The 23,015-nt window shown below is 42.6% G+C and overlaps 2 protein-coding genes across 5 annotated transcripts in view; both read left to right on the top strand.

The window, feature by feature from the left end:
• The window catches only part of jak2b (Janus kinase 2b), a 30,520-nt gene extending 21,392 nt beyond the window's left edge, over positions 1-9,128 (top strand). Inside the window, exons 12-24 of the mRNA XM_048978949.1 lie at positions 476-610; positions 729-816; positions 1,067-1,194; positions 1,579-1,717; positions 2,043-2,194; positions 2,513-2,663; positions 3,614-3,747; positions 4,087-4,276; positions 4,792-4,916; positions 5,746-5,918; positions 6,501-6,618; positions 6,930-7,043; positions 8,528-9,128. Of these exons, the coding sequence (XP_048834906.1) occupies positions 476-610; positions 729-816; positions 1,067-1,194; positions 1,579-1,717; positions 2,043-2,194; positions 2,513-2,663; positions 3,614-3,747; positions 4,087-4,276; positions 4,792-4,916; positions 5,746-5,918; positions 6,501-6,618; positions 6,930-7,043; positions 8,528-8,635 (1,755 nt within the window). The 3' untranslated portion in view covers positions 8,636-9,128. The remainder of the gene's footprint in view (positions 1-475; positions 611-728; positions 817-1,066; positions 1,195-1,578; positions 1,718-2,042; positions 2,195-2,512; positions 2,664-3,613; positions 3,748-4,086; positions 4,277-4,791; positions 4,917-5,745; positions 5,919-6,500; positions 6,619-6,929; positions 7,044-8,527) is intronic.
• Positions 9,129-11,126: 1,998 nt separating this feature from the next.
• LOC125709968 (programmed cell death 1 ligand 1-like) lies at positions 11,127-20,189 on the top strand. 4 transcript variants are annotated; one of them, XM_048979077.1, is made up of 7 exons: positions 11,300-11,580; positions 13,200-13,547; positions 16,547-16,834; positions 17,235-17,369; positions 17,950-17,998; positions 18,224-18,282; positions 18,881-20,189. In XM_048979077.1, exons 1-6 carry the CDS (start codon positions 11,523-11,525, stop codon positions 18,240-18,242), a joined length of 897 nt encoding a protein of 298 aa, XP_048835034.1. In that variant the 5' UTR covers positions 11,300-11,522; the 3' UTR covers positions 18,243-18,282; positions 18,881-20,189. The 4 variants fall into 4 exon arrangements, 2 of the variants coding, with proteins under 2 accessions (XP_048835034.1, XP_048835040.1); XR_007382882.1 differs by adding an exon at positions 11,127-11,293 and having other exon boundaries at positions 11,496-11,580; positions 17,235-18,282; XM_048979083.1 differs by lacking the exon at positions 17,950-17,998.
• The last annotated feature ends 2,826 nt before the right edge of the window (positions 20,190-23,015 follow it).

Below are 23,015 nucleotides of genomic sequence, written 5' to 3'. Positions count from 1 at the left end.
ATTTGAGGTTTATGAATGTAAATTTTTTTTTGTTGCACTTTTGTTTCACTTCATAGATTTAAGGTGTGTGTGAATGTGCTGGTTTACTGCAGGGCACGCACATGCATACTCACTCGCATACACTCTCACACAGTCTAGGTAGTTTGGAGATGCGCCGAACTGCGTGTCTTTGAACTATGGGAGTAAAGCGGAGTGACCGGGGGGAATCCCTTGTGACACGGTGAACCATGGTGTGGGCAGAGGAGGCAATTTCAAGACCAGAAAGTAAAAATCCGGGCCGTGATTTACTTTCAACCAACCAGTTGAGCATGAAGACTCACAGTTACAGTGTACTCAACTGGTTGGTTGAAAGTATATCACGGTCCGGATTTTTACTTTCTGGACCTGAAATTGCCATCTCTGGGCCTGGGCTGGTGCATGACACTCCTCAGGCAGCAGTGCAGTTCGGGTTTATTTTTGTTTTGTTTTGTTCCAGAATGAAAGTCAGGGCCAAGGAACGTTCACAAAGATTTTCCGAGGAATCCGCAAAGAGCTGGGAGACAATGATGAGATGCACAAGACGGAGGTTATCCTGAAGATTCTTGACAAGGCGCATCGCAATTACTCAGAGGTCAGATGAGAAGATACACAGGTCGTACTTCCTCAGGTCCCAAAGGGGGAGAATGAGTGACTCTGGAGAGGAACAGCAAGCACTGGTCACCTCAAATGCCCCTTTTGTTGTCCCTCAGTCCTTCTTCGAGGCTGCTAGCATGATGAGCCAGCTGTCCCATAAGCATCTACTGCTGAACTACGGCGTGTGTGTCTGCGGCGAGGAAAGTGAGTAACCCCTGAATGAGCCAGCAAGTCGGCTTCCTGACCACCTGGAGTAGCTTCACTGACCAACAGAGAAAGTTATTCATGATATTTAATCATGAATAGAACGACATACCAAAAAGGGATGAACAGTGTACCATGCATTTAGTTACCTTCAGCTATCCAATTAAAAATATATATATATATTTTTTTTTGGATATTGGTCACAGAAAATGAGCTTGAAATTAACACCTTTTATTAATGTGATTGTCAGATATCATGGTACAGGAGTATGTGAAGTTCGGGTCCTTGGACACGTACCTGAAGAAGCACAAGAACTCTGTGAACATCACATGGAAGCTGGAAGTGGCCAAGCAGCTGGCATGGGCCATGCACTTCCTGGTAAGGTGCACAGCACCACCTGGGGGTGAGGGGGTCTTACAGCATCCTCTGAGGGGGTCTTACAGCACCCTTTAATTTTGCCCTTAAGCTTGATGACTGTTTAGGATGAATGTTAAGAGAAAGCCCTACAAGATTTATTCCAGGGCGTTAGTATCAGAGGTGCTAACTAGATTTTACCGTTATAAATATACTGGGTTTTATTTGATAAAGTGTATAAACTAGTATTATCGTTAATAGTTAAAAATCAGACTTTTCAGCCTCAAAATTTGTTCTATGATATGGTATTAATCACTTGCTATATCAGTAAAAACGACTGCAGTGTTCTGCCAGTGTGTGTGTATACAGCATTCCCGTACTTTCTCTGTAAATCGTCCTCTCCCACAGGAAGAGAAGAATTTAGTCCACGGAAACGTCTGTGCCAAGAATGTCCTGCTCATCCGGGAGGAGGACCGCAAGAATGGCAACCCGCCATTCATCAAGCTGAGCGACCCAGGAGTCGGCCTTGCCGTGCTGCCCCGGGAGGGTATGCGTCTCTCTAGAGCGTTCCTTTGTTCTCTTTCAAAGACAGACATCTTTGACTTATATCCTTTGTGACGGGATGGGAGTAAACATTCCTTCACAACTTCACTGAATGAGCAGGAATTCCTGTGACACATTTCTCATTCTGGGAAGAGTGAGCTTTGCTTATGGGAAAACCGAAGCTCTTGTTTTTGTCCTTGAAATGTCTATTAATGAGTGACAGTCCTGCTCCAGTGCCATGTTGGCAGTATAGCAACAGGATGTTATGGTCTGTGCAGTGTGAGGGTGCACTGAGGTGTGTTGCTTGAAGATGGTCTCTTGTTGCCCAGTTCTGCTAGAGCGCATTCCGTGGGTACCCCCGGAATGTATTGTGGACCCCCAGAACTTGAGTTTGGCTGCAGATAAGTGGAGTTTTGGCACCACGTTGTGGGAGATCTGCAGCTGTGGGGAGAAACCCCTCAGCATGCTGGACTGCTACAAGGTGAGTAGTAGCAGTTGAACCTGGCTGCCACAAGATGGAGCCACTGAGCAGGAATGCTGTACTGAATATTTTTTTTAGCCACTGCTTGGCTGTTTCAGTGACCTTTTTATCATGTCTGCTATTGTTTTCTTTGGCATTTTTCCCCCCAGTTTCATTCATTTCTAACTGCCTCCTATTGTTCACCAAATTTGTATCATTGTACAAGAAGGCATGAATTGCTGAACTGTGTAACCTTGAGTGGTTGGAAAGAAAGTAGACGGTACTGTTCCGTTTAAGATCAGAATTTTCTGCACGTGACTTATATCTGTCTTGCTGCAGAAGAACTTGTTCTATGAAGATCGTCATCAGCTTCCCGCCCCAAAGTGGACAGATCTGGCCAATTTAATAAGCAGGTGTATGGACTACGAGCCCCTGTTGCGGCCCTCCTTCCAGGCTGTCATACGAGACCTGAACTGCCTCTTCACCCCCGGTCAGTGCCGCTGCAGCACTTTGCATATGTACAGCATTTCTCATCATCTGTGGCAAATGCAGCCACACCAGGCGTGCAGAAAGAACACATTATTGAGTTCTATTTTTTTTTGTCCCACCTACCCTGTAAAGAGTCATTGTGTGTGGCTCAGTGGGCTGAGCCTGTGTGCCTGTAACCAGAAGGTCGCCGGTTCAAACCCAGCCTCGGCACGCCGGTGGGTCCTTGAGCAACGCCCTTAGCCCCCAGCTCTCTGGGCGCCCCAACAGGTGGCTGCCCTTCGCGGACAGCTTACTCTAAAAAGAACAAGTTTAGCAAGGCGTAAAGACAATTTCCCCATGGGGATCAATAAAGTACTATTATTTTATTTTAGGCGAACCAAAGTAGAATTTAAAAGTAATCCTCCTCCCCCCTTTTTTTTTTCTCTAACTCAGAAGATGGTCTCTGGGGGACAGTTTGAATGAAAGGATCAAACTTGGTGGTTAAGCCAAAGGATTTTGATGTATCGATTTACAGTGGCGCTAAATATTAAATATCAGCCCATGCTAGGGGACATATGGTAATTCCCATTTCAGGCCTGAAAGTGCAAGGAGTTCCGAAAGCAGAAATCTGAGGGCTTGTAGGAGAGATGATATGATGTCAGTCTATCTGTTTACTTCCACATTTAAAAAAGCATGTTATTGTCAGAAGGGATTATCCACATCCTGTTTTGGAAATATTCCCTGTCAGCAAAGGGGTTTTCCAGCATGACATGGCAGAATTTGAAATGTAGACCAGTAAAATGAGCTTTTAGGTACACAACTCACCCGTGATTGATAGTCCTTAAAAATAGTAGGTCAAGCTTCTTTGTAAGACCTATATTCCAACGCAGCGCAGACTCACACGGTCACACACTGTGGGCCATTAAGAAATGTTGCATGTATTTATCAGCTCACCTTTCTCCCATCCTTCAGATTATGAGCTGCTGGCGGAGAGCGACATGGTTCCGAATCGAGCTGGTGGCTTTGGGTTTACTGGTGCGTTTGAGAGCCAACAGCCAGCACAGTTTGAGGAGAGGCACCTGATTTTCTTGCAGCAGCTGGGCAAGGTATGGGAGTAAAGCTGGTCTCTGGCAGTTACAAATATGTATGCGCTTGTATATATTTATTAAGTTATGTCTGTATGCTTTTTCTAACCGGCATAGATTTCAGACCTCTTAAGATGTCCTACACATGTATGTTGTTTTTTTTCTGTAATCCACTAGTTGCTAATTTTGATCTGGGTCCATCAGACTTTATGAACTTAGAAAGACCATTACTTGTTAAAGTAAACATTGTGGTTTTACTTGAAGATTAGTTTTGTTACTTTCTGCTTGTGTCCCTGTCCCAGGGGGTTCCACAATCATTTCACCGATTTATGCTTAGTCACCACTGCTCTCTCTCTTCAGGGAAACTTTGGCAGCGTGGAAATGTGCAGATACGACCCCTTGCAGGACAACACCGGGGAGGTGGTGGCCGTAAAGAAGCTGCAGAGCAGCACCGCGGAGCACATGCGGGACTTCGAGCGCGAGATCGAGATCCTGAAGTCTCTTCAGCACGAGAATATCGTGAAGTATAAGGGAGTGTGCTACAGTGCAGGTGAGCAGCTCTGCTGGGACAGCGGGGCAGGGGGATCGGGGCAGGGGGGGGCTGGTGGTCAGAGACGAGCCAGTAGCTTGCAATGCATCCGTGATTTAAACAGAAGCAGAGTAATCCATGGTTAAAGAGACATGGGGTGTTCTGTGATTAAAAGGGGGCGCACGAGGTGATCCGTGGTTAACAGGTCATTGGTGACCCCCCCCCCCAGTGAAGGAAACAGAAACGTGTAGCATTCCCATTATTGGTATGCAGAGAAACATATGGCTGTGACTGACGAAACCCACTTCAGTAAAAAAAACAATGAGCTGAATCTCATTGTGGTGTCTCTCAGAAATGAGCGCTTTGTCCACCGTTAATGCATATGATGACGGCAATAGGGCAGGACATCATGTTCACATAAACTTTAATTATAGGCGCCAGTTCAGGTGCTTATCTTGCATATTCCAGCAGCCCCCACTTGATCCAGAAACCCGTTTTTCCATGTTTTAAGAACCTGTTTCACGCATATCACGCAGGTCGTCGAAATCTGCGGCTGATTATGGAATACTTGCCCTTTGGCAGCCTGCGGGATTACCTGATGAACAACAGGGAGATGATCGACCACAGGAAGCTCCTGCACTACGCCTCACAAATCTGCAAGGTCCCGAGCCGCTGTGCTGCCTTCAGAAAGCTCTGCGAGATGCTGCTTTAACAAGATGATCAGGCTTTTTCCCTCTTGAGAATCTCGCGTCTCCAAATAATTAAAGAAAAATGGTTATTGTTTAGATAGATAACGGAAGTCAGCAGGGAGTGCCTTGCGTGTCATTTTTTGGCGATTTTATATTGTTGAAATGAACGAGAAGGGCCAGGATCCAAGGTCTAATGTTCGTGTGTCATATAGTGCTGGGCAGTATACCAGTTCATACCGAAAACCGTCTTTTATTATTGTTATATGAATTTTTCTTATACCGCACAACCATTTTAAATAGCCTACACAACATTTGGAAAGTAGCACAGCTGGGAAAATCCTGTAATGTGATAAACGCCCAGTCATACTTTTAAAAAGAAAAAAAATAAAACTTTGTATACCGTGAAACCGATGTAACTTTGAAAAATACCGTGATAAATTTTTGGTCATACCGCCCAGCTCTAGTATACATAAAGGAAGTAACTGAAATGTTTGTCTTTCTAGGTGTTCAGACTTAAATCAAAGAGAAAAGAAATAGATTTTTAAAAGTATATATGTTGGTAATCTTCGAGCTATTAGATTTTTAATATTTTGCTTGCAGTTTGTCTGTCTGAGCTGTGTAGGTTGCTTTAGTGTGTCTGGGGTGAAAATTGCATGTTGATCAAAATATTTGTCATATTTCACCATGGTGTTGACCCCTACACTATATGCATAATGTCACTTAGTTTTACACCAGTTCCCCATGTGTACTGGGTGGGTCTGTGCTCTTAGTGACACCAGCTGCCTGCGTTCCCTTCTGCAGGGGATGGAGTACCTTGGAACAAAGCGCTACATCCACCGGGACCTGGCTACTCGCAACATCTTGGTGGAGAGTGAGATGCGGGTGAAGATCGGCGACTTTGGTCTCACAAAAGTCTTGCCCCAAGACAAGGAGTATTACAAGGTCAAGGAGCCAGGGGAGAGTCCCATCTTCTGGTGAGATACTCTGGTGGTCTGTTTGTATCGCTGTAGCACAGGGGTCACCAACACCAGCAAGGACCTGTTCTAAAAATATCACAAATCGCCAGTGAGCAGCATCTAAAATTTAATTTTATCCTGCTGCTATTCTTCTTTAATCACATTTGCATTTATATAGATTTGAAAATGACCATCTCTGAAAAAAGCATCTAAGACATGTTTATTATACATGAAGTTTAGATAAGATTAGGAGGGCGTTTCAAACTGGTAGCCCATCATATGGCTAGGTACCCATGAAGTAGCTCTGTTTTAAAAAGGTTGCTGACCCCTGCTTAATGTAAAGTGAATCCTTGTTCTGAGAGGCTCCCTGGAATGCAGGTAATTTAGTATTTAGATAAGTTTAAGAATAAGGTTTGTAGATGGTCAGAACTCCTTTTGGCAATATAGATAGCTATTTATTAGCTAATTAAAAATGATTTAGGCTATGGTATGATTTTTAGAAGCTAGCCGAGTCGTCACACTGAATTGCGACATTGGTGGTTGGGATGTTCTCATGAAAGGCCACCGTGATGGACTGTGTGCTGTGTCACTGGAATGCAGGTACGCCCCCGAGTCCCTGACGGAGAGCAGGTTCTCAGTGGCATCCGACACCTGGAGTTTCGGCGTAGTGCTGTATGAGCTCTTCACCCACAGCGACAAGAACTGTAGCCCACCCAGCGTGAGTCAGCCTCTGCCTCGTGAGGTTTTGCTCTCTTGTTGCAAATGCGGCCTTAAGGTCACATGGTCCTTTTGGCTTTAAGCTTTTCGTCTAACGCTGCAATAGGAAACGGGAAGCACTGGCATCCATCCATCCATTCATTTTCTGTTACTACTTATCTGGTACAGGAATAGCATTGAACCTGGGGGAATTTTTAAATGACAAAATGTGGGAGATGTGCTTCCTCTGTCCTGTTGGCCCGTGTTCAGAGGCTGATGAAGATTTCCGTATGAGGGTGTTTCCTGTGTTCATCACCTTTTTCTTGCGTACAGGTGTTTATGGGGATGATGGGGACTGACAAACAGGGCCAGATGATCGTGTACCACCTTATCGAGCTCCTCAGATCAGGCTCCCGTTTGCCCCGGCCGATTGGCTGCCCTCCAGAGGTGAGACCTTCCAGCCTCTCTGAGCACTTCACTGGGCTGCCTCTGAGGCCAGCTGAGTCGCAAGTCTGACTCCCGCCGGGTTCTGCTGAGGTTTCGGCGTTTTGAGCTCTGGTGAGGTTAAATGATGGTGGAATGAAATGCCGGGCAGGGTGAGGAAGCTGGATAGCTAAGCTGTGGGAATGAAGCTGCCAGCCACACACTGAGTATCTGGTCCATGTCCCATAGGTAACCGAAAGAGGGGGATAATTCACTGTCCAAAGCATGGCCATCACAAAAAAGCAGAGGGTATATCCCAGTTTTGGCTTTTGACGACGACAACAGCTACTACTGTCATACCTTATGTATAAAAAAGTATATTTAAATATACTTTAGTATAATAATAAGTCTGTATGATGGACATTTTTCTGTTTGACTTTATTGGGATACTGTTGTTCTGAAGAAGTAAAGATCAGGCCAGGCCCCATGTTATAAAGATAATGCTTGCAATGGTGAGCCTTTCATTTGGTGGCATCCTGGGTAACCAGCAGCTGGCTGTGTGTGTGTGTGTGTGTGTGTGGGGGGGGGGGGGCAGTAGGCAGGCATGCTGTGTTGCATTTGAACTCGTAAATCAGAAATTATGAGTTTGTAATCTGAACAAACTGAAGTCGGAATTCCAACTTGGAATGTCGGAACCACTGCAACCCTAAAATCGAATTTAAGGTGGCCGGACCCTTCATCAACATAAGTGAAAGCTGCAGTTATATAATGTTTATTAGCATGCATGTCTTATTTGTGGCTCATTAAATCGGTCATAGACAGAGTACTGTCTAAACTCTGTCTGTTGGTATGTTGCTTTGGGGTTTTGTATGCGTAAACTGCATAATGTGTTATCAATCGATATTGCTAACAGTTAACTGGGCTAGAACTAGGGCCTGTTTCAGAAAGCAGGATTTCTTTGTTAGCCAGATAGATCCAAAAAGTTAAGGTAGTCTGGGTTAAATGTAAGTGACCGAAGATAAAGACCATTTAAACTGGGATGCCTTGAATCCAACAAGTCAGCCAGCCAGCAAGACATTCTGCTTTTTGAAACAGAACCCTGATATTGCCAAATAGCTTTCCTGCTTGTTGTACTGGAACGCAATTAGCTCCGGTATGACATTATTCCCTGTTCTTTCCCGATTCCGACTTCTGACCTCCTGAGGTAAATGTAACACAGCAAATGCAGCTCATCTACCATGTAGTGAGGTGTGGGATTGGGTCAGCAGTGTTTCCCAACCCAGTCCTCAGGAACCCCCTTCCAGTCCAGCTGCCAGCGGCCCTGTACCAGGGTCTTCCTGATTGATAGTTTGGTGCAGGTATGCTGGATGGGAGCAAAAATACGGACTGTCTTGGGCTTCACAATGACTGGGTTGGGAAACGCTAGGAAATGTTTTAGGAACCCTACAAAAACCCCTACGAGGGAGCATTTGAAATGGGAACATTGCTGAGTCTGTCTTCCATTTCAGATATACGACATCATGGAGGAATGCTGGAACAATGAGCCCTACCTCCGCCCCTTCTTCAAGCAGCTCTCCCTCCGTCTGGATCTCATACGGGACAGCAGTGGGGGTTGAGCATGCACCCGAGCAGCGCCTGGGCAGAATGCGAGCAGCTCGAGTCTCCCTTTCCCCCCCAGGATAAGTGTCAGCACTGAGCCGCACTTACTAATGTGGGGGGCACACCTACATGCAGGTACGAGGCTGGAGGTCATGGGGGGGTCAGGAGGGAGTCCCCTGAAAGTGTCCTGGGATGCGGGGAACGGAATAGTGTGCCATTCAAGAAGAGGTAGGGATGGGCATGACCTTCTGCCACAACCCAGCGAGGATGAAATGGGACGGTATTGGTTTTGTTTTCTTTTAAATATTTTGTTCTTCTGTGGCTAGGAATAAAATGTATGTATAATTTTTTTGTATACTGCAAATTGATGATTGTTTCTACAACCAACAGTGAATGTAAATTAAGAACGTTCTCTTAATATATGAAATTTCTTGTAAACAAATCCATATGTATGTATAAAATCCTATTTTGTTTATTGTTTTATTGTCAGATTAAAGCAAATTAATTTTTCGCCTAGAGTTTGTTTGTGTCTGCAGTTGACGTTTGAACTTCCATAACCTGAATCCCCCGCCCTCCAAGGCGTATAGGAAGCAGAAATTACTCTTATTCCAAGCTGTTAATTATTTTCTCACGCTGCGTGTGACGGCACCGTGCATGAGTGTTTCCAGTGAAATCTGATCCTTTTCCGTCATCTGAATTTTTTTCATCGTTTCCTGAAGACATCTGAAGTGAATTTTTAATGAAAGGTAGCCATTTGAACTTCTGTTTTGTCTGTCAGACCGACAGGACTGACGACAAAGTTGCTGTGGACATTTATAATGTCTGCCAAGTAATTATTTTTTTTTTCTTTGCAAAGCTCAGAATTCACCTCTGTATTGATGGGGCAATTCAGTTTTATTATCATAATTACACAAACGTACATTCAATCTGGTCACGGCTTGTTTGCATTCATGCCAAACTTACTCTGTATTAGTAGTGCTAGCCAGCTAGTTATAAGGAAACTGAAATCTTATTTATACATGTGTAAAGGGGGGACGGCACAATGCAGAGCATGACAGGAGGGAATTTGCAAGGCTCTGATGGCCATTTTATACTTTAAGTCTGCACACATTAACTCAGCATTTTCCCAAAGGGGACAAATCTGAATGCTTATCAAGAATGTCTTCCTTGGGCCAGACTCAAGCAGCTGCAAAACACTCCCTTTTAACACTCCCACTCTCTCGAGTTAAACCAAGCAGTTTTGTCTCCTGTCCCTATTCTAAACAATTGATAGAAATTCTAGTAACACTTTACTTAAGGCCATGTTTTTAGTAATCCATCCATTTTCCAAACCGCTTATCCTACTAGGTCGCGGGTGGGGGTCCGGAGCCTATCCTAGAAGCAATGGGCACGATGCAGGGAACAACCCAGGATGGGGGGCCAGCCCATCGCAGGGCACACTCACACACCATTCACTCACACATGCACACCTACGCGCAATTTAGCAAGTCCAATTAGCCTCAGCATGTTTTTGGACTGTGGGGGGAAACCGGAGTACCCGGAGGAAACCCCACGACGACATGGGGAGAACATGCAAACTCCACACACATGTGACCCAGGCGGAGACTTGAACCCGGGTCCCAGAGGTGTGAGGCAACAGTGCTAACCACTGCACCACCATGCTGCCCCGTTTTTAGTAATTTATAAACAAATTCATAATGGATTATAATGCATTCATAAAGCATTATAAACATTTAGAAAAATAAAATATTTTTAAAAAAGCATATTGTCACGGGACGCTCCGGGAAGTGGGCGAACGCCCTGGCAGGCGAGCAGGCGTAAGCAAGGCAAACGGGGATTTATTAGACGAACCGGGAACAGGAAACATCTCACACTGACTGACATCAATGACGGACAAAGGACTCGGGTAAGACACGGACTGAAATACACAGGACTGATTGAAAATAAGCTGGGTACAATCCGGGAAACACACGTGGGTAAGCAGGGGGCGTGGCACACAGGAGGAGCCGACGAGCAGGGCATGACACATATACCCTTAGCCATAATTATCCATTATGACTGCCTTATGAAGCTGTCATGGCCTGAAGCAAAGTGTTACTGAAAAGCTTTAAGTGGATAATGTTTAAATAACATTTGGTATAACCAATTTTATCAACGGGTAATTGAAGACATACAGAATACAAGTGCAGAAATGTCACCATCCAACAGAAACTGCTCCAAAAGAAAGGTCTGCAATCCTTCAAGAGGTCACAAGGAATTCCAGAGGGCAGCCTAGAAGTGCACATCACTTTTCCATTTGGTTGTCTGGTGGTCCTCCACTGATTATTTGGAAAAGCAGTATGGAACATTTAAATAAAATTCTCTGCTGGTAGACAAAGGTGTATTTGTCAGTATTGGTGGCATGTGTTTTATTTCACTTCCTGGAAATAATGTCATGAGATTTCTCTCCAGCTGCTTTAATTAATTAAAAAACCTTTCATCAGAAAAGGTGCTTTCCGGTTAGTGTATTAAATGTGTGAGTGTGACTAGTTCATAATGAACATGTTATCTGCGCTCCTCAGTTATCTGTGAAGAGCTATATTAACAACAAATGAAACTGAACGGTACTGAAATGAAACTGCAAGTAAAAAAAGTGCTTTCAGTTTATATTATCTTAGTCACAGCAGAGGAGAGAGGTAAGAATTTCAAAATCAATGCAATGAAAAGCTCTATTCAGATGTTTTTGAGAGTTTCATTTTGTTTGTCCCAAATTGAACGGTTTTCCCTGCCTTCTGATCGCTGACGAGATGATTCAATGTCTATAATGTACAAATAACTGCATAGTAATTATATTAGTATATGTAGTATAGTATATTGAAAGTATAACGTTGTTGGCAGAGCCTCCCTTAAAGCAATTCAGATAGAATGAAGACAATGAAGACGGTGATTTGGCTGCTGTTCTTGCTCCTCCGCAATTCCAAAGGTATGGATCACATTCTGTGTATTCAAATACACTGGGGGGGTTTCATATTTATTTAATATTAATATGGAATTATGTTATTTAAAAAATGGAGAATATAAGTAGTAAATAGTAAACTGTAAAAGTAATAAGTAGTAAAAGTAAATTATATCGCTATCCATTATATGGATAATTATGTCTAATGCAAGTTTTTATATAGTGTTTTTATATTTCATAGGAGGTCAGGGGCGCTTTAACATGTGGGCTTTGGGAAAATGTTGTGTCCCGTTTTTTAAACCAATTCGGTATTTTTTTGTCCGGAGCGAAATTTAGCATAATATGGACCACGTGACCAATGTGCCCCCGAAAGTCTTACCGGTGTGGGGCCATTAGTAAAACAAGGTGAGGTGATTTCGTATTAAATAAAAACTAATCTTTCGGTTATGTTTTATTATTTCAAAGCAATTATATGTTATTCAGATTAGTGAAAGGAACACCTCAGGCACGTACCGTTTTAAAGTTTAGTTTGAAATTCAGCATTCGTGTGACATTCGGAAAACCTTTTCGTTTGTTATTGAAACATACAATACTAAAATAACTGTCGCGGACAGGTGACAGTACAGTACGAACACAAACTTGAAGTAAACGGCACGTTATATATTTTACTTGGAAATAGATTAAAGGGGCGGTACACCCCAAACCGAAAAAGAAGCGTTTTAAAGGGTGCTATTTATCCGTCTAGAGTATCCAGTCCGTTGGAGTTGCTCAGTTTTGATGATATCGGCCGTGGAAATGTCGGGCTTCTCTCGAATGTATTTAGCGTGAATGACATTCTTTCTGTGGTGATTAAAACTCCAGAACAATACATTTGGAAAAATTCAACAGGAATGTCTCCTACCAAAAATCATATTCACTGAAGATAATCCACAGACTTTCTAGCGAGCAGTTTAATGTAGGAACTATATTCTTCTACCGAACCGCACACACCAGGCGCGTCACTGCGCAGAAGGTATCGCCGGTTTGCTCGTATATTCTTTGGGCTTGCAAGTTGTAAGCTCTTTTTAATGAAAAAATAATAATACAGCAAGCGTGTTTTATTATAAGCCTATAATTATATGTTTTACTAGCATGCTAATTTTACTAACGTTAATATTAGATATAGAATCAGCCTAGAAGAATGAACAGACACTCACACTTACTCAATCACTGGCCGGCTACCCGATATTGTCTAATCTGTGTCACGAGGGAGAAGGCAGGGCTGAACAGAAGGGAAGGGGGCGCTGAGGATTTATTTTATTTGTGAATGGGTAATAATGTTTACTGCAAGTTGTAATTTCAATGACTGGACAATAAAATAAAAATGTACAAAAATAAAATAATGCATGTTTATAAAAATGGGTTCTATTTTAATTTGTATCGCCACTGTCCCTCGGGGGGGCCTTGGAATCTTCCTAACTTTCCTCCCTTTACAGCACCCTTATTTCCGTATATTGCTGGCCATATCTGGATTCCTCTAAATAAATTTTGAATAGGTCCAGTTTTTGCTAATTCTGAGATTTACAGTTTGTTTTTTTTATTTTTGTTTCTGTGAATTGTTGCATGCAATGCAGATCACCAAAATAACAATATTCATAATTTTCTAGCTCTCTTCACAGTGGAGATGAGTCCGTACTACCTGGCTGAATTACATGAAAACGTTACGATGGAATGCCGATTTCCACCTGGAGATGGGAAAGCAGCCCTGTCTGTGTTCTGGGATCGCCTTAGTCCCCCGCCACGCTTGGAGGTCTACAAAATGGTCGACGGGAGGAACGACATTAACTCACAGGATCCCCAGTTTAGGGGGAGAGTGCGGCTACAGGATGATGAGCTCACAAAGGGACGGGCTCTGTTACAAATCTCTGATGTCAAGATTAATGATTCTGGACAATATCAGTGTCTGGTGGAGATGGGAGCTGGTGACTACAAGCAGACTACCCTCACTGTCCAAGGTATGGAGATTGAAATTTTGACACATTGACTGCCCTCTAAGGGTTTCACGACTCCAGATTTATTTAAGTCAACAGTTATGAAATAAAAATGGAGTCGATGAAGACTAATTGCTGATGATGTCATTAGTAAAACCACAGAAGAAGGGAATGCTTTGGAACAAGCGACAATCTGTATTTGCAAAACTTACTACATACACTATATTGCCAAAAGTATTGGGACACCTGCCTTTACACACACATGAGCTTTAATGACATCCCATTCTTAATGCATAGTTTTTAATATGGAGTTGACCCACCCTTTGCAGCTATAACAGCTTCAACTCTTCTGGAATGGTAATCCACAAGGTGTAGGAGTGTGTTTATGGGAATTTTTGACCATTCTTCTAGGAGAGCATTTGTGATGTCAGGCACTGATGTTGGATGAGAAGGCCTGGCTCACAGCCTTTTTTCTAATTCATCTCAAAGGTGTTCTAATGGGTTGAGGTCAGGGCTCTGTGCAGGCCAGTCAAGCTCCTCCACACCAGATTTACACACCCATGTCCTTATGGACCTTGCTTTGTGCACTGGTGTGCATTCATGTTGTAACAGGAAGGGGCCATCCCCAAACTGTTCCCACAAAGTTGGGAACATGAAATTGTCCAAAATGGCTTTGAATGCTGCAGTGTTGAGTTCCTTTCACTGGCACTAAGGGGCCAAGCCCAACCTCTGGAAAACAACCCACACCATAATCCCCCCCTTTACAATGGAAATGATTTTACGTGGCCTACCACTTCGTGGCTGAGTTGCTGTTGTTCCCAATTGCTTACATTTTATTACAATACCACTAACAGTTGACAATGGAATATTTAGTAGTGAGGAAATTTCACGAATGCACTTATTGCAGAGGTGGCATCCTATAATCGTACCGCGTTTGAATTCACTGAGCTCCTGAGAGCGACCCATTCATTCGCAAATGTTTGTAGAAGCAGTCTGCATGCCTAGGTGCTTGATTTTATACACATGTGGCTATGGAAATGATGGGAGCACCTGAATTCAATGATTTGGAGGGGTGCCCCAATACTTTTGGCAATATAGTGTATGCTGACAAGTGACAGCTCATACACGTATCTTTTATGCAGAACAGAAACAAGTAGAAACAACGATATGGTACAACTCAACAGTAACAATTTATGCATCGATAACACTTGTATGCTACAACTTTCATTTAAGTGCGAAACAAGATAGACTGAAATGCTGGTAAAACTCTTGGGGAGGAAAACAAAACTACGCAAGATCCAACCTGTAAGCCTGCTCCTCACTGTCATAGTACTGCGCGGTCACAGCTTTGCTTTTCAATCCTGATTTACATGTAAGTAGATGAAGGCGTCAATATGACTCGCCCACTCTCTTTCCAGGTAGAGAAAAAAATTCTCTCACTTGGGGTGCTGGTGGCTGGGAAAGTCAAGTAGGTTTTTCCAAATGAGGAATTCTGTCTTGATTGCTGGCCCACCACTGCAGCTGGATCTCCATGCTGGGAATATGCGGTGTTACTAAATAATCATAGAACTCTATGGTGCAGCAGTGTCCTGCTTTCCTTCCATGTTTGGTGAAGTAGCTGATTGGCTACTGTCAAGAGGATGTGGATCATCCCTGAAATAGCCTTAGCAGATGCCTTTTTAGATAAACGTACATGACACTTGTACTTTTGTTGTATTTCAGGAGAGACTTGCATATTTTTCAAGGGGCAGGTTTTATATTTAATGATGAATTTCCACGCACTTGATGTGCCACTGCTGGTTTATTGCAAAGACCCCCCAAGCTCCTTGTCTGGTGACTTCTCTGAGGAGTCCAAGTTGTCACGTGAACAGTGACTAGTTGCTGTCAAGCGTAAATCTCAGAGAAGTAAATCAACTTGGCAATTAGTCTGTGCAATTCCGAATGTCCTCACACATGACCTTACAGAAACATGGCTTAGTGGTTTAGGATCCTGTACTTGTGACTGGAAAGTCACTGGTTCAAAGTCCATGATTACAGAATGATTTCACCATTGGGCCCTTGAGCAAGATCTTCAGAGGCCGGCTGTTTGCTTTCTCAACTGCTTCTCTCCAAGAAATAGAAATCAGCTTGAGCAAGTTTGGAAAGAAGTGAGGAAAGGACGTGATCCACAGTGATATAATTACAGAGAAATCTAGGCTCTTAGCAGTCTCGCAATAATGGCAATAAGAGAAGAGCATGGTATCATCAGGGGTGTTACGCTGAGCATGTACAGAAGGAAGGATATGTACATGCATCTCTGTGACGAGACTCAATGAATTGTTAGAAGAAATAACTTAATTGTCCTCTCTCTCATCAAACCTATGGCAACAGGGAAGTGGGAGTAGAGGACATAGGAAGATAGGAAAGGAGGATGCCATAGACCGCCCACTTGTCCACATGTAATTTTATTACTATGTGCTGTATTTAGCATGATAAAGAGTGAGAGCGATGGGTTGGCGCCCCATTTTGGGTTGTTCCCAGCCTTGCACCCATAGCCTTGGGGATAGACTCCGGACCCCCCACTACCCTGAATAGGAGAAGCGGTTACAAAAGATGGATTGATTGGATGACGGAAGACAGAGAGCAAACAGGCATACCTGTTTTGCATTGAAATATAAAATGAATTATCTAGACATTTTTGCTTCACAAGCAAAATTTTCAATTCATGGTACTTTGCAGGGTGCCAAAGAAAGGAGAACATTATTAGACGCTAATATGAATGAGAAACCAAAATCATGGAAGATTTGGTGCCCCTGGATCTGAAAGCAAAATAGAAAGTGCATTTTGGGGCGTAGTGTCTCAGCCCACTACAGTAATGTCTCTGGAAGAACCGGAATCCCTTCTTTATGGACATTTGTAACAGCTGACACACTTTGTGGGAGATATTAAAAAGTGAATTAACAACCGGATTCATGCTGCCATCCCCAGCTTGCCCGTATTTGCCAGAAGAGCAACACTAGTGTGACTGGCTCTTTTATTGTTAGCCTCTTACAGGAACATCACAGCCACAGCTCTGCAGGGCTGCTCGCTCTCACCCACCCCACTCCTGCTGCAGTGCCAGGCTGCAGGGTTCCCAAAGGCCCGGGTACAGTGGACTGACACCTCCAATAGCGCGCTGCCGGCTTCCCGGACCAACACCAGCCACACTATGACTCAGGATGGGCTTTACATTGTGACAGCTCAAGTAAAAGTCAACGCCAGCTGCGGGGAGATGTATAACTGCAGCTACATAACCAAACACAATGTGACATCAGCGTTGATCTATCTCTCAGGTAGGTATAATCAGGACCGAGAACAATTCCAGCACGTCATTGTTCCCATTTAGTCGCCAGTGTAACTGACAGTATGTCATTAGCATTTTTATGTGACTTTCACATGTGTACTGCATTCTTTCATAAACTGATCATTGTAGTTTCCAGAATCGCCCATCCAGATAATGCACTGACAACCTCAGATAAGCATTCAGGCTTTTATCTGGACAGTTACGGGAATATACTCCCCCAAATTCATTAATTTGGAGAGCTCTGAACACCGAGGAGGGACACACGTCCCCCATTCTCTGAAAACTCCAAGTATAGACAAGGATAATTTTGAATGGATGGAATTGGGGCCCGATATCTGACAATGTGCTCTGACTGTGTTTTTTTTTTGTTTGTTTGTTTTTCTTTACAGCTGCATCTAGGACATTGTCTCGAAATATTTCTACCTTGTCTGTCATACTAATGTTAGGTGGTGCTTTATTGGGGATGGCTCTGTGTGTATCCCTAGGACTGTTATTTAAGAAACGGGGATTTGGGCGACTCCAAGGTACGGGTCCAGATGCTCTGAATAGTTCCACACAAAGTACTGTCATATTATTCCTTTATCTGACACCATCATTCAAATCCACTTACAGTCCATAGAACTCAGTTGCAGAATTTAACCACAGCACTTTGCTGTATTCAGTGGTGGCTACAATATGACAGAATTGCAACTACAACAGTAGTATAGGAATGAAAGGAGCTTAACTCTAACAGCAAAATTAAAGTTTGGGCAGTTGAGCCTGGATCCTTTAATAACAATGAAACGATTTAATGGTTTAATACACTTATTGGTGTATTACAACATCCTACACTTATTAAATGGTCAATGGTTCTCAGTCCTTTTCCTGGAGGACTCCAACCCACACTGCTTTCAGCCTTCATTATTAGCCTATTAAGGACCATCTGAGCCTGATTAAGGTAGGGTTGGAATGAAAATATTCTGGGAGGCACCAGAAACAGGATTGAGAACTACTGGCATAGTGAATAAGCAAGAAATATGAGTAAACATGATATATCATTTAAGTATTTATAGGGTTCCATTATACATGCAAGACTGAGAGCATCATATTGTGTTTCTTCACCAGGTAGAAAGCAAACTTATGTTAGGAAGAGGGCTTTTTTTGAACACCGCAGGTAAAATACAAATACAGTTCGAATAGGTAATATCTTACTTATATAGGCTTATATAATTCTTCCAATTAAATTGTAATACAATGACTTGACAAGGATCATTTCACCAACCATGTACATGATCGTAATTGTAGTCTATCTGATATATATGATCCAATAGATTCCTTTATTTGATCTGAAATGTCTGGATGTCTTTATGTTCCAATTCTGCAATGTTACTTTGGCTAGGATACATGGAAAGTACTGAAGAAGGCAGTAAGGAAGTCGAGTTACAGAGACTGTGAAACGTGAGTAAATTCATCCGGGTGTGTGTGTGTGTGTGTGTGGGCATTCCATCATGCTGACTGAAAAAGTTTACAGGAAATGAATCATGGTATAGAAATATTCATTCTTATTAATATTTACTGTGCTGAATGCGCTATTCCTGAACTGAAACTGGACTTGCATTCATTGATAACCAAACATGGTGTACTTAGAAAATGTGACTTTTTTGGGTATCCATGCCCCATTGACGCACCTATTCAAGATGATCCATGTTTCTTCAGTGGCACAACACAGAATCATTGTGACGCGCTGCGCCCAAGGGAAATTGAACCCTCGTTTAACCCTCTTAAGCGTTTTCCAGTCAATAAGAAGATAAATATCATAGGATTTGACTAATGGGAATGTTAACAAGATGCAGCATGTCTCCATTCTTATGCCTTTGTGCGATTATTTTTAATTCATATATAAACATGTCACTGCCAAAATAATAAAAACAAATTATGTTCAAGATGTCTGTGAACAGTTTAGAGGACAGAAATCAGCATAGCAAAGTAAGAAAGGTCCAGTGAAGACTCTGGAACCTGGTGGATGATGTATGAATTCATACCTTTGTTTTTTCAGATTTTCCGGGACAATCTACTTCTTCATCGTAGTGGATCCGCTCTTATTTATTGTTACATGAACGGCTTTCTGGAGCGACATCCTAAATCAAAGGGTAGCAATTTGGCCCCGTCCCTCCAGGTTTTCGGGTTTGATTACTGCCCCTGGTTCTGTGTACGTGTATCTAATTAGTGTTTCTAATGTTCCCTTGTGTGTGTGTGTGCGTGTGTGTGTGTGTCCTGTGATGCGCTGGGTCCAATCCCAGGTGTCCCCTGCCTTGTCTCCTAAGTGGGTTTGCCTGGATCAAGGGCATAGACTGTAGGGACACGTCCATGCCGATATGTGGGAGTACCGTGTGTGTTAAAGGGGGAAGGAAGTTCGGGGCTGATTTGGTCCTTACCCATGTTAAAACCAAGCCTACGCCCTTGATTAGGATAGGCTCCATGATCAGGATTAACTTTTTGGATATATAAAACATGGTTTTTGGACCTGACTGGAATATAACATGGAATTTATGCATGTATATTAGGCTAAATAATATCAAATTAAGAAAAATAAAGACAATCAGCCTAATGAATAAGAAATCACAGGCACAAAAATGCAAGGGTGGGAGACACAGTTAGTTAGTTAGTTAGTTAGTTAGTTGTGATGAGTATGACAATGGAAATGACATGTTTTGCACTTTGTTTCTAGAAACTTATAAACAGTGTGAATATATTAACAAGTATAAGCATTAATGTAATTCCAAGAAATACGCGTTTCTAAATGTGTGACAGAAGTCAGAGGTCACCAATATTGCAAATATGTGTTTGAGTATTGCAAGAGTATCTGAATAGCCTGTAATGATATGTTAGTAAACGTGTGCAATTCTTTTCTATGGCTCTGAGACATGCAGCTACTTGTTTCAGGATTTTAATGTGACCACCAGTTCATGTCTGCTTGACGTGTCCCACTGATAGAACATGAGAATGTTCTAAGTGAGCACATTGGCTCACTGGATAACACTGCGTCCTCACACCTCAGTAAGTGTGGCTTTGATTCTCAGAACTATGTCAGTGAGGTTTTCTTATACTGGCATCGAGTGCACATATGATGTTCTGGTTTCCTTCAAGGAGAAGTGGAATGGCACATCACTTAATGTGCGACAGTTAGCACGATCGCTGGGGTAGAAGTGCAACTTTGCTTAATGTGTAGGAAATTTCACTTTGTGGTCCTTATCTTTACATAAAAACAATGGATATTAACAAGTAACATTATTTTAAACTACTTGATGTAGCATTACTGTATTACAGTATAGTATATTTTTCAGATTAAAATATTATCAAATATATATACTATAATTTTAATTGTCTTTATTGTTGTGTATTTCTGCTACTCTGGTGAACATACAAATACTGTATCAAATAAAACTTAAATATCTACATCTGGAGAGACTAATGATCTCAAAAGAATTTGTATGGTATTAATATCACTGTTCCCAAGACTGTGTTTTGCCAGAAATTATTCCAATAAACTGCATCACGTCACCCTTAAGTAATTAAGCTCCTAAATCCACCAAGATGCTCCAGAGGCACCTGATCAACAAAGTTCTCTACTTCCATCTCCAATGCCAAGACGGCCTTTTACCAAGAGAAGATTGCCGCCCACCAGAGATGGAAATGTCAGATCCAGAAAGTACAAATCCAGACCAAGATTTTGTTTCAACCAACCTGCTGAGTACTCTGTGATTATGACTTTTTACGTTTAACTGGTTGGTTGAAACAAAATCTTGGTCTGGATTCGTACTTTCTGGACCTGAAATTTCCACCTCTGGCTGCCGCCACAGATATTCACTCAGTTTCAATGGCCTCCTTAACCCTCCTTCTCCCCCTCCATCCGTCTCCCTGCTTGCTGGTGATTCTGCCACTTTCTTCCATGAGAAGGTGGCAGCCATTAGCAGCACGTTCTCCATACCCGACTCCCTCATGGATGACAGTTCCACTATTGTCCTGCCATGATAATCTGTGATAGATGGGTCGCCACGCTTACAAGTTCATAAAGCTTTCAGTTTGTATTATAAATTATAATGCAGGAAATACTATTACAGGATGTCTTTTTGTGCAACTTCCTTTCTCCTTCTTCTTCAAATTTATAGCCACAGATTATCATTAGAGGACAATGGAGGAACATGATATCCATCAAGAGCTCATAGATCAGGTTAATCTTAGAAATCTGACAACACTTTGTATCAGCAAACGCTTGATGTAGACGCGTGTTAGGTTTTTTTACATAAAGACCAGGGAAACAAGAAAAGTACGTAAAAGTCCCTGTGTGATTTTTTTTCCCGAAATGTATTATTGCATTTTTTAAGCTTATTTCCTTTAATTCTTACACAACGACTTTGATATTTTTGCTATTGTCCATGTAACAAATTTACTTTGAAAACCTTGATAGGGTTGCAGTTCTGCTCAGTTGATCTTTTTTGATATTCAATGAATAGCATTTTTAAGTGTGTGTGTGTGTGTGTGTACACATGCGTTTAGGGGGGCGGGAGGTTGGGGGCTGAGGGAGAGACAATCCATGGAGTGGCTCACAAACAAACAGAAAACTTTAATAAAGTCAATAAAAAACATCTGAAAGTGATCACAAAATAACACAACTAGAGAAGAGCGTGAAACTGGGAGCTAACCTGTTAAACAGCCACAAACACAAAGTAACTATACTTACAAAGCACACAGAAACAAAGGAAAACAATCACACTGGACCACCAAGGAATAGAAAAAACAGGCCCTTAAATACACTAATAACAAAACACAATGCAGGATAGGTGGGAGTGATAACCACAACAATCATTAAGGGCATGGGGCAACAAGGAACAGGTGGGGTAATTTACAATTAACAGATACTACAGACTAGGAAACAGGAACAAACACTGAGAGCTATTAATACTATGAGAGATCAAGGAACACAAGTAAAGCAGAACACAGACAAGGCAAAGACAGGGTAACCATTAACAAGATATATAACAAAACCAGATACACCAGGGGATAGAATAAAACTAAAATATAACATAAAGGTGAGGCAGGCCTTGGGTGAGCCTCAAACTCATGACAGGAGGGGTGTTAGTCTCTGAGACACACGCACGACCCATTCAGCAACGCAGTAGCATGGGGAGGAGTGGGGAAACATACTGAGGGAACGCCAAAGGGGATGGCCAGTGGGAACTCCCGAACACATGGGGAAAAGACACATGGGACAGGGTCAGGTGGACACCGACCCGGGCAGCCACACTTTCTCTGGTCTGCCGAGAAATCAGTTGTCCTTTGCTGAGCACATAAAAGGGAATTAGAAAGATCAGGCTTTTTCTGTCTGACCATGCAGCTCAACTTCTAGTCCAGGCACTACTTATCTCGCAACTAGACCAGCGAAACTCTCTACTAGCAGGATTACTATCTTGTGCTGTCAGACCACTATAAATGACTCAAAACATAGCAGCATGTCTGATTCAAGTTCTTGGTGCTGGTTTGCAGGTCCGTAACTAGACAGACACCTATCTACGTCAAAAGGTTCCCATCTTGCCCACTTTGGTTAGCCAACCAACACAGCTTGGAGCTCCCTCCACCACGTGAGAAGTATCACTCCAGGTGGTTCTTTTGTGTGGTTCCCCGATGGTGGACTGAGCTGCCAAACCACATCCAGTCATCAGACCCCCTTTATCACTTACAAGACACATCTGTTTCATGAATTCCTCTACTAGCCTGATGCTCCCTTACGTTCATAAAATGTTCTCACGTTGGATTTCTTATTATTGAACAGTCTTATTAGACTCTAGCTCTGATAGAAGTTGTCCTGTAGCTCCTGCTCCAATACTGCTTACACTTGTACCTGGGCATTAACTGGAAGCTCAGCCTAGCTGCTGTTATGCACAGCTGGCTCCTTGTCAGCAAATATGTTTGCCATGTGCTATTAGCCTCACCTTTACATTGCTTTGGACAAAAGCGTCAGCTAAGTACGTACATTTATATGACTGACCTTGTGTTCAGACCACAAGCTTCTATCTCAACTGTACATATGCGTGTATGTCCCACAGGAGAGCAGATGGGATTTGAGTAAAAAATATTCCAGTGTACCTGAACTCGAACATTTGCAAATGGCAAATAGAACTTAATTTAATTCA

Source organism: Brienomyrus brachyistius, chromosome 2, assembly GCF_023856365.1.
Source record: "Brienomyrus brachyistius isolate T26 chromosome 2, BBRACH_0.4, whole genome shotgun sequence".
Classification (NCBI taxonomy): domain Eukaryota; kingdom Metazoa; phylum Chordata; class Actinopteri; order Osteoglossiformes; family Mormyridae; genus Brienomyrus; species Brienomyrus brachyistius.
Note: the sequence above shows the minus strand (reverse complement) of the source record. Positions and strands in the feature narration are given on the sequence as shown.